Source organism: Nannospalax galili, unplaced genomic scaffold (assembly GCF_000622305.1).
Source record: "Nannospalax galili isolate Female #2095 unplaced genomic scaffold, S.galili_v1.0 scaffold1076, whole genome shotgun sequence".
Lineage (NCBI taxonomy): Eukaryota > Metazoa > Chordata > Mammalia > Rodentia > Spalacidae > Nannospalax > Nannospalax galili.
Window position 1 is genome coordinate 98,145 of NW_008338348.1, and position 12,063 is coordinate 110,207.

The 12,063-nt window shown below is 48.2% G+C and overlaps 1 protein-coding gene across 1 annotated transcript in view; it reads left to right on the top strand.

Moving 5' to 3' along the window:
• Nucleotides 1-12,063, top strand: part of Slc2a9 (solute carrier family 2 member 9) — a gene marked incomplete at its 5' end in the record, with an annotated part of 138,865 nt that overhangs the window by 95,542 nt on the left and 31,260 nt on the right. Inside the window, 2 exon segments of the mRNA XM_017798145.1 lie at nucleotides 17-118; nucleotides 2,511-2,586. Coding sequence (XP_017653634.1) covers nucleotides 17-118; nucleotides 2,511-2,586 — 178 coding nt within the window.

Here is a 12,063-nt window from a genome sequence, read left to right on the forward strand (position 1 = left end):
CTCCACTTTGATCTAGGGCCTGGTCATTGAGCGCCTGGGACGGAGACCCCTCCTTATTGGTGGCTTCGGGCTAATGACCCTCTTCTTTGGGATCCTCACCATCACACTGACACTGCAGGTGAGAGAATGCACTGTCACACCCTGGGGAGGTCAGCATGGAGCTGGCTCTGGCTCCATCACTTTAGGGCCTTTGCTTTGTGGGTTTCATCCTCTCTACACACTCCTATGAGGCTTCAGCTCCAGAACCACTGGATGGCACTGGTGTTGGGTCCTAGAGCTTAAAGACAAGAGCACTGACTTGTGGTCTGCCACAGATGTGCTGGTGATGACAAGCAGGATGCATCCCTTCCCTGATCCTAAGTTTACCTATCATTGGAACAGAGATTATATTCGATGTCCCTAAGATGCCCTTCCAGCTGTTACCTTCAAGCAAGGAGAACTGGACACTGCTTCTTTGACTACTTCCCAGCCACCACCCGCACCCTGTCACCTGGGGTCACTGGCAGGGGATGTGGGCCAGGCATCTTGTGTTTGAATCCTAACTTTTCTCCTTACCTTGAACTTTTCCGTAAGCCACTCTCTGCTGGCTCCTCTTGGCCCCTGTCTCTGCAATGGGCAGTTGTCCCTATAGCCTGGGATGCCGTGTGGATTGATGAGAAGATCCACTAAAGGCAGGTGGAGAGGACTCGGGGAAGAGTGTGTTTAGGTGGAGGGGGCCAGCCTTGTCCATTCTCCATACAAAATTCAGATTGCCTCCTTTTATGGAGAGGAAGTCTGAGTCATAAATACAAGTGATCAAGGTTTAACAGTTAGGTTGTGGCAGAGCCAGGCCTGGACCCAGGATCTTGGTTACAGGCCCCAAGTCTTTCCTTTCTGTGTCCTGCTGTGCTCAGAGAAACCATACTCAGCGTGCATCTACTGGGTATCACAATCAATAAATCTTGTTAGTTTTCAAGAATAAATCTTGAAATAGAAAGTTGGGCATCTTGGTTGTCTCAGTTAGCTTCCCATTGCTGTGAGAAAACCTTCTGACCAAAATCAGCTTGGGGAGGAAAGGGCTTATTTGACTTACACTGTAAGGTCCGTGTAGTCCAACAATGGCAGTGCCACACTGGAAATAGTTGCTCAGCCCCTGAGGCTGGACGTCTCAGCACTCCCAATTTGGTACTGATGGCCTGAAAGATTCCTGGAGAGCTTCTGGCCTTCTGTCTATATTGGAACACAAAGAAGTTAGTTCTATATGTGCAAAGGAATGAATGCCACAGTGACAAGATAGATGAACTCACCAGTGAGAGAGAAGGTAATCCAGCAAAAACCAAGTGCTCCTTCTACCATGTCCTTTTACATGGGTTGCCACCAGAACATAGAGCCCACATTTAGGGTGGGTCTTCTGGCTTCAAATAATCTAATCAAGAAAGTCTTGGGGCTGGAGAGATGGCTCATCAGTTAAAAGCACTGGCTGTTTTTGAAGAAGGCCCAGGTTCGATTCTCAGCAACCACATGGCAGCTAACAACCATCTGTAACTCTAGTTCCAGGGAATCTAATGCCCTCTTCTGACCTTCGCAGGCATTGCATGACATGGGTACACCTACATATGCATACATGGAGGCAGTACACTCATAAAGTAAAAATAATAAAGAAAGAAAGAAAATCCCTGATAGTCCTTCATCTTTAGTTATTGAAGAAATAAAGTCCCTCATAATTCCAGATCCAGTTGAGCTGACAACCAAGATCAGTCATCACACTGGTCCTCTGCCAGATATCCATCCTAACATTCAAAACAGTTCTGGAAAGAGGCAAGGGTAACATGGTGTGTGTGATGAACAGACGCTGGTCCTTCAGAGGCCGTGCAGAGCTGACCCCTTCCTCACAGGCACCTGGGCTGGGATCGTTGCCTTGTCCAGGCACAGGGTCGCCCTGAGCTGGGTGACTTTGCAGTCTCCTTGGCCCTTAGAGGTTCTGAGGGGAGGAGTGGTCATTGCTCCACTGTGCTCTTTTTCCGCGGCGTCCTTAAGGACTGCCTCAAGCATCCCTCCCCTTCTAAGCCCCACACCACAGGGTCTCACAGCTTTCTCAACTCTTGCCTGTAGTGCTCTTCTCCTGCCAGATGAACAACAGTCCCTCAGGATGCTGGCGTGATTAACCCCACACCTCGCAGGGTGGCAGCACTGCAGACATTTGCTTTGCACAGTAAGAGTGATAACTGAGAATCATGTGATCATACCTGAAAAACCTCTCCTATGCCTAGCTTCAAACAAAGCACTTAGCACCGTGAGTTGTGTGTTCATTTACCACATTCTGCCCACCAGGGACTGTGGTAGGCATCCCCACCATCTGTTGTATCCCCACCATCTGGGCAGTCAGTGGATATAATGACTAAGTGGTTTCCATGTCCCCCATGTTAGAGATGCTGCAACTAGGGCTCAGGAACACTAGGAGGGGCTGGGAAGGAACCCAGGTCCCCTGGGTAAGCTGCCTCCTCACCTGTCCATGTTACCCTTCTCCACAGGACCATGCCCCCTGGGTCCCTTACCTGAGCATTGTGTGCATCCTGGCTATCATCGCCTCCTTCTGCAGTGGCCCAGGTAAAGACCCTCCTGTCACATGCCTGGCCCCAGGGCTCATGGACCCACCATGTGAGATGCTCTCCTTGGTTGGATGGGAAGCTCAGGGCTCAGGAAGAAGCAAAGCCTAGTGGGGTTTTGAGAGCATGCCCCTGTTCCATTGTAGCGCACTGGTGCTCTAGTCTGCCTCCATTCTCCCCAGAGGGCAGGTACAGCACTAACCCTGTTAGGGTCCGTGACTCGATGGGTCCCCTCCAGATAACAAATACACGGGATTGGAGATGTAAAAATCAAGCAGAGTCTTTACTTTTCCAGCTAGCTGGGGTCGACCGGCTTCCCAAGTCATGCAAGTCTGGTCAGAACGATCGACCCCCATTCAGTTTTAGGTACAGATTATATAGGCTCACATAGTCATTACACAAAAAGCATTCCTCAGCATACACTTTGATCAAACATCTTCTAAAAGCTATAGTTTCGGTTAAACATCTTTTCCAGGAAGGCTAGATCTGGTGTAAGCCTGGTGCAACTTCCCTCTCTTTGTTCCTTATCGGTTATCTGGTATGTGCAAACAGGCCTACAGGACACATTGTAAATCAACTGAGTCTGGGGTCCAGGGTCCAGGAAGGAGGTTTACAGCACTTCAATTCTTAGCATTTCAACTAGGTTAATCATCCATGTGTGGTAGATACAATCAGGCAGAATAGGCAAGCTTAGCAAGTAAATCTAAATCAACATTTTAAACAGAGTTTTCTATCAAAATGCAGAGTTCTTACAGCATTCATCAAGGTATTTCATTTTTTTTCCAACAACCCGTAGACCAGTGGATGGTAATGTACAAGAACACAGTAACAATGAACCTGAGTTCTTGTGCCAGGCTGAGGACTGGCTTGCGATGGATGAAAGATAGTCACAGTACATCTGTGCCTTGGAGATAGTTGCCATGGAAGGTGCCCTGGTTGTGTTGGGTAGAATGAATGAGTCACTGGCAGTGTGCTGTAGTCTAGGAACTTGAGAGTGTTAACTCGTTCAGGGCTCCGGCAGCACTGGGGAAGCCTATTCTCAGTGAGAAGCAGGGGAAGGTTGCCTGGCCACAGGCCCAGTCCCTAAGCATCACCGTACACCATGCCGGCCGAGTGTGGAGCCTGGATGGGGTAGAACCTTGGTTTACCCAGGATGCATTGTCAACCCAGCTCTGCTATTTCCTAGCCATGGATCATTGGGAAAGTCGTTCATCATCTTGTGCCTCAGTTTCCCCATCTGTAAGATGGCGTGCTGTCAACTAATGGCTTTATCATTGCCTGGCCTGTCTGTATCCAGTCAGAGCTTCCATAAAGCCCATGGTGGGACTGAAGGGCGGGTTCAGGGCCGCATCCAACATGGCTGCACACCCTCTTCATACCATTCTTAGTTTGATTTCCATGTTGGTGAGGACACTGAATTTGTGGACTGGGCTCCTTCAGTAGAGTACTTGCCCAAAGTGCTGGACCCCAGGTTCCATCCCCAGCATCTCCTAAACTGGGTGTGGTGATGCCTGCCTGCAATCCCAGCATGTGGAGGCAGGAGGATCAGAAGTTCAAGGCCAGCCTTTTGAGACCCTGTCTCAGTGTGTGTGTGTGTGTGTGTGTGTGTGTGTGTGTGTGTGTGTGAAAATTAAGACTAGGTTTCTTTTTTTAAAAAAAGAATTTATTATTTTTATTTTATGTGTATATATTGCTTGCATATATATATATATATAAGTGCATGTCATGCAATGCCTGTGGAGGTCAGAAGAGGGCGTCAGATTCCCTGGAACTGGAATTATAGACACTTGTTAGCTGGCACGTAGGTGCTGGAATTCAAACCTGGGTCTTCTGCAAGAACAGTCAGTGCTCTTAACCACTGAACCATCTCCTCAGCAAAGACTAGATTTCTTTAAAAAAAAATTTTTTTTTTGGTCTTTTTGAGATGGGGTTTCCCTATAGCCCCAGCTGGTCTGGAGCTAATTATGTAGACCAAGCTGACCTTGAACTCTCAGAGATCTGCCTGCCTCTGCCGCTCAAGTGCTGGGATTAAAGGCGTGCACCACCACATCTGGTATTCTTTTTTTTTCTTTTAAATATTTATTATTTTATGTGTATGAGTGTATTACCTACATGTAAGTGTACTCATGTTGTGCAAAGCCCACAGAAGCCAAAAGAGGGACTGGATCCCCTGGAACTGGAGTTAATGGACCATTGTTAGCCAGCATGTGAGTGCTGGGAATTGAACCTGGGTCTTCTGCAAGAACAGCCAATGCTCTTAACTATTGAGCTGTCTCTACAGCCCTCTAAAGACTAGGGCTGTCATGTTGGTTCTGCCCCACTTGTGATGGGTAGAAAATGCTTGTTTCCATCCCAAGTATCAAGGAGTTGTGAAAAGATGGAAAAGGGGGGTGTGAGATGACTGGGGAGACACAAGGGACACCCATGCATGTGCACAGATCCACAGCTTGCTGGCAGGGTGTTCAGAGTGGCCAGAGGAGGAAGGGGGCGCCTCCTGGGCAGGGCGCTGAACTGGCAGGAGGGTAAACCCAGTGCGTGTTGTAGCTTCCTGTAGTTTCCAGGTTCAGACAGCATTTACAGATCTTGTCCTATGTGTCACGCCCTGTTCTAAAGGTTTCAACTCCCATAAACATGCCATGTATTCTGGTTTTCTTTCTGTTGCTGTGATAAACACCATGACCAAAAACAACTTTGGGAGGAATGGCTTCATTTCATTTATAGGTTATAGTCCATCATCAAGGAAAGCCAGGGCAGGAACTCAAGGCAGGAACCTGGAGGCAGGAACTGAAGCAGAGACCGTGAAGGAACACTGCTTATTGGATTGCTGTCAGGGCCTTGTTAGCTACTTTTATTATACAACCCCGACCACCTGCTAAGAGCAGTGCTGCCCACAGTGGCGGGGCCATGACTGGGCCTCCCACATCAATTATCAGTCAAGAAAATGCCCCACCAACATGCCCATAGGCCAGTCTGATCTAAGAAATCCCTCAGTTGAGGATCCTTTTTCCCAGGCGACTCTGGTTTGTTTCAAGTTGACAAATTAATACTATCCAGTACACTATGTGAATATAAGTTAATACAGTGTGAGAATGTCCAACGGAAATCCAAGAACCCAAGATCTCAGCTAGAAGTAAACTTTATGAATAGTCACAGGACATGGTGAGGGATGCAGCCGTCAAGACAGCCTCCCAGGTCTTCCCTACTGTCTGAGTGTGCACCGTGGTCCATGCACACAAGATATCTAGAAGAGTCAGGCAGCTGTTCTGCAGCATGAGAAAGTCACTTTATTCATTTCACACTGATAACCACATAGCTGACCTCTCCGGTGGGCAATTCCCCAACTCCCCACTCTGACATTAGACTGAGTACCTCCCACAAGCAGCGCTGTGCCCGTTGGCTGCTCTCTTATCCTCCTGCTCATAAGTACCATTCTGAAGTTGAATTGTCACACTGAGTAGAGAAACGACCCGGTCATTTTTTCCTTTTGGTTCCCCTCTCCCTATCCCAAGAAACAGAAAATGGGTTACATGTGAGCTGCTAAACCCTTTCTTCCCAAACTAACCTTACTCCAGATTTATAGATGGAAAAACAGGGTTCAGATTAAGGTCCCTAAGTCACACAGCTGAGATAAATGACAGGTTTGAATTTTTTCCATCTTCTTCTAAGGCACGTGATCTTAGTGTCTATGTTTGTACCTGGTTGGTGCTCATTAGAGTTAGGCCCATTTTGATGGGACTGGAGAGATTGCTCAGCAGTTAAGAACACTTGATGTTCTTCCAGAGGACCTGGGTTCAATTCCCAGTACCCACATGGCAGCTAACAACTATCCATAACTCCAGTTCCAGGAGAACTGACACTCTCTTCTGGCCTCTATGGGGTATTACACACACATGGTACACTTATATAATGCAGGCAAAGCACTCATACACATAAAATAAAAATAAATAATTTTAAAAGAATTAGGTCCATTTTGAGACTGACCTACAAGGTTAAAAAGTACTCAGAGAAGCCAGTGAGATAGTTTGGTGGGTAAAACCACTTGCTGCCAAGCCTAATGACCTGAATTCAATCCCCTGGTCTACAGTGGAAGAAAAGTCCCTACTCCCCAAAGTTGACATCCACACGTGCACCCACATGTATATACAAAGAAATAAATGTAATAAAAATGTGTTTTAATTACTCAGAGGAAAAGAAGGCCACACAGTTCTGGATAAGAGGGGGAAGCCTCTATTTTGTTCTTCCCGAGATGAGGTTAACCTAGATCTTCACAAAGCTGTCCTCTGTTTGTCTATATGGAAAGATACTTTTCTGCCGTGCATCTCTCTCTGACAGATCTCCTTGGCTGAAGGTGATTCTAAAGCATGCTGATTTTCATAGTTTCTAACAATTCCTGCTTCAAGCACTGTCCCAACTCAGAAGACGGAGGGGGGCGTTTTTGGTCTTCGTCTCTTCAATTCGGATGCCTTCATAGCACTTGGTGCTAATGGAAAAGCGCTCTTAACCTGGTAGAATATCTGCATTTGTGGGGTGTGAGGTGCTCAGCTCTGCACCGGCATCTAGAGGGTGCCCTCCAGGGAAGTCACCTGCTCCCTACAATCACAGATCAGCTGTCAGTTCTGGCCCTTCTCTCCCTACATCCCCCATGTTCACCCAGCAGCCAGGACAACCTTAGCCACAGGTTGACTGAGATCTAGTCCACAGTAAGCTCACATTGACATAGCCCAAAGCCTGTGGGAACTGCAAAAGCAGCCCCATTCACCTAAGTGGGCTGGGAAGAGCCCATCCCAGGAGGGCCATCGGAAAGCAGGCCATGGGAATGCTCAGGGACCAATGGCTGGGACTCTAGATGGCCTCCCCATGAGGAAATGACAGGAATGAAGGAGCCTTCTGGAACTGCACTCCCAGGAAAGAGCCAGGAGTTTGCCCCAGGCAGCTTCTCTCCTGAGAGATCAATTCTAGGAGACCTGACAGGGAGTTGGAAATAGGCAGAGGGAAAGGAAGAAAACAAGGACTCCGCGTCCTGCTACATAGTTCCTGTGTATGCACAGCCCTGAGGTGGCAGAGAATCTCGTGAACACAGAAGAGCAAAATCCTTGCCTTTGAAGGTAGGGACAGCTCTGTGCCTCAGTTTTAGTCTGAAAGATATCATGAGGGCCCCAAAGGGGAATGTGTGTTCAGTGGGGAGGACAGGGGTGCAGGATGGTCTGTAGAAGTAGGGGTTAGGATCAAAATACCTGCAAGTAAATCCTGAACCCATCACTCTAGAGTCCAGCCTTGGAAGACAAAAGAAAAACGATGAGGAACCCAATAGAGGGATGCTTTTGGAAGCCCTGGTCAAGAAACGCCAATGGACTTTCTTATGAACATTTGAAAATTGCCCTGTTCTGACTTTTTTCTAGTTCCCTGTCTAGAACTTGTAATGCTAATTACTCTTGCCTTTACTTCTCCTTCACATCTCCCATTCATGATTCAAAGACTTTCTTTTTACTCTTTTGAGATAAGAGTTATGCAATGTGGGAGTCTTTTAGATAGACCCACCGAAGGGGTACTCCAATTGCCTCACCCTGTGTCCCTGTTCAGCATGAAGAAGCCAGAGCAGTCTGTGTCCCTATTCCCTATTGGCAATTTGGGTAACGTCTTCAGAGGATGGCATGTAAGAATAGGAGGTAGGAATTCACTAGGCAGTTAGGGTAAAAAGACCTCAAAGAAAAGAAGCCAGTTTCTTGGCTAAAACTCACAATCTCCTTAGGCCTCTTCCCCAAAGACCAGAAATGTCAAAAGTATTTAGGAGCTTTTATCTAATCCTTAAAAGATTTTAGGGTTACCTTTTCAGAGAGGGGAATGTTAGAGTAGCCAAAAGCCATATTTAAAATAAAAGAAGAAAGAGTACATCAAGTTATCAGAAAAAAGTGATGGGGAGATATGGGAGGAGTTGGAGGGGAGGATGTGGGCATGGATTTGATCAAAACACCTTATATGCATTTATGAACTTCTCAATAAATTATTTATTTTTAAAAAAGAAGCGGGGGTTAGGATAAAGGTGAGCATTACAGAAGATGGGAGCCGTCCTCATGGGTCTGCCAGATGCTGGCTCGAAAAGGGGACACTCCCATTTGCCATGTTGGCCTGGCATTGTGGAGGTCCTTCCCGCAGGAGGCCACAGAACTTAGGAAGAAGGACAGGGACGGGAGCCCTCCAGCTGTACAAGTTGCTGGCCAGGGCTAAGCCTGAGTCCCTCAGAGGGCCTGAGCATTACAACCAAGCTCTCCATGGGAGCTGGGAGTGATATGGGGACAGACTGCACCTGACCAACCCCAGAGAAGCATTGGGGGTAAAGACGTGGAAGCAGAGGCGGAAGCCTGGGCCAACTGTGCCTTGCCACATCTATAGAGAAGGAAGTGGAAAGGACCCCTGCCTACTCTGGGGAGCTCTTGGGGGAGTCAGACCTACCAGTAAATAATCATTTTCAAGGGGTTTCCAGGAGAGGGAAAGACAAGGGTCACTGGGTACTACATCCCTAGTATTCTGGACTCATCTAAACAGTGTCCACACATTATTTCTTTTCATTCTGCATGTTTGCAAGGTTGGCTCGAAGATCTTGCAGCTGGTTGGGGCAGGATCTGCGTTCTGACCCAAGACTGTGTGGCAGATAGTTCACCAAGGTGAAGGAGAAGCTGAGTTCACAGCCAGTACCCATAAAACTGCAGTTGCTTGGTCAGGGCCCTGCCAGTAGAGCCCACTGTCATCAGGTCATGAGTCAACCAGGCACAAGTCTCCTCCCACAGTAGCTAGTGTGTCCAGGACCCTAGACATTTCTAACTCTTGAAAGAATGAATTAACAGGCATAGGAACAAACGAGGTAGGGAGGGACCCTATCCATGGCCTGGGACTCCTCCCAGCCAAACTAGGAAACTCAGAGCTCAGATTGGGTTCAAACTAGGCAACTGTCCCTGCACAAGTTAGAGACTTACGTAAAAAGCAGAATGACAGGAAAACTAATGCCTGATCTTCCTGAGTAAGCAGAAACTGTTGAGTAGAAAAGTACATACATGTAGTCTCTTATAACTAGCCCTAAGTTGAGAGACACATCCTGACACCAAACCAGGTATACATGGTGATGATTTTTTAAAAACAAACCCACAATGCAATACAAAATTAACTGTCATTCCCTGGGACGTGTCAGTGGATTTATGCAGAAGGTGAGGTCAAACTCTGGCATCCTTAGCATGAGTTCTTAGCAGTCCCCCTTCTAAATGGAAACCTAGCCTGTGACCACACAAGGGCTTTCAGGAGGGCCCCTGTGACAGGAGCCTTTGGAACCCAACCTCTAAGACACAGTGTAAAGTTGGAGCCGCTCCAGGGCCTGGAAGGAGATGGTCTCCCAGCAGAGCAGTCAGCTGGACTTAAAAAGTCACCCTGTGAAAGGCCTGCTCTTGGGGCTGAGCAGGACTAGGGGACACAACAGGAGACAGAGGTCCTGGGACCAGCCACTGTGGGAAGCAGCCCCATCCCCAAGGCCAACCTGATGTGGAAAACACATGGTAGGGGAGAACAGCACTCTAGTGCTGCAAAAGTGCTGCCACGCAAAGGGGGTGGCCTGCAGGGCAGAGGCACCCAGAGGAGAGAGGCCCCAGCTCCTATGCCCAAGCTTCTCCCATATGGGCGTTCCCAGGGACCAGCTGGAAGATGGGAGCCACATTTTCAGTGCAGAGGGACCCAGAACAGAGGAGGCGATGGCAGTGCAGGGTGAGTCTTTGTTCTAGCCTTGCTTCGGCTGCTGTGATGAAATACCCTGGCAAGAGCATCTTTAAGGGAGAAAGGGTTTGTTTGCCTTACAATTCTAGGCTACCATCCATCACTGTAGGGATGTCAAAGCATTGGACTTGAAGCAGTTAGTCATGTCCACACTCAGGAGCAGAGGGAGAAGGAACACAGGCTGCTAACAGTGCTCAGCTCACACTACACCTCCATAGTCCAGGGTCCCCTGTCTAGGGAGTGGTGCCACCATGGGGGGTGACTCTTCCCACATCAGTTAATACAAGCAAGATGGTTTCCTCACAGACAGGCCCACAGGCCGTCTAGACCATCTCTCACTGAGACACTTCCTAGGTGATTCTAGAATGGTCAACTTGACAGTTAAAACTGACCATCACAGCCATGTTGCCATCCATGTTGGTCATTTTCCTGCTATCCAACAACTTACTCCAGACAACCATAAGGATTGTTTTGGCTCATGGTTTGGAGGTTCTAGTTTGTGAGTGGTTGACTCTCTTGCCCTGGCCTAGAGCTGAGGTAGGTTGCCATGGTGAGAGGCTCCTGTCACTAGCCAGGAGATACATAAGAGGAAGGAGAAGGGGCTAGGGTCCCACAGTCCCCTTCAAGAGCACCCTTCCATGGCCTATGAACCTCCCACACAATGCCAGCTTGGAGCTTCCACCACCTCCTGAGTGCTAGAATTTAGACTGCAGCCCTTTGTGTCACTAAAGCGCACGGTCTACTTCAACACCTCTCCTGCTCCTGGGTTTGAAAATACCTTCGGGCCCTGTTGTGATCCTATTTCCTCTTGGAACTCATATTTTTCCCCTGCCCCAGGTGACTGCATCCACCTCCAGGGCCACAATAACAAATTAATCCAAACAGTGGCTTAAATGGAAGTCCAAGGCCCAGCCAGGCCCCACACCCCACGAGGCTAAGGGAAAGAGTCCTGTTAGCCTGTCATGGCCTTGCTGACTGCTGCCATCCCTGGTGTTCCCTGGCTGTGGTGGCACAAGTTGTAGCTCAGCCTCATCTTCGAGTGCTTCTCCCCGGGTCTCATGTACCACCCAATTTGTGTCTCCGTCGAAGGATGCCAGTCAGTGGGTGTCAGAGTCACTGATTTCACCACAGCCTCAGCTTAACTTGGCCAGCCCTGCACAGACCCTCCTTCCAAACAGGCAATTACCACAGGTACCAGAGGTAGACTTCAACACATCTTTTAGGGACACAATTTTACCCATGTACATGGTAGAAAACTTAAAAACATGACCACACTATAAGAGAAAAATAAGTGTTTCAACTCAGCTGTCAGACACAGTGTTGATGTAGTGCCAGCTAAGAGTCAGCAGGGACCCTCTGTGTAATAGGATCACTCAGAGCCCTTCAAGTGTATAACCATGCTTCATCTTCAGCGGGTCTTGTCAGGTGTGTAAGATCAGCCCCACCCTGCCCAGGGTGGGAGGTCACAGAATTTGTCCACAGTGACTCAGGCTGATGTTAGAGTACATGTTTGTTCAGGCAGCTGCTCTTCAAAAGCTAGCTGTGCACATACCTTAGGCTGCCCTGTCTGGATAAGGAAAGGAGAAGAGGGAGGGAGGGAGGGAGGGAGAGAGAGAGTTACTAAACAGAAACAACCATTCAGCAAACTCCAGAGGTGTGCCTATTCCAATCTTGAAGAGTTCCTTCAAAAAGATACCAACCACACACTTTGGTCACAGGACTT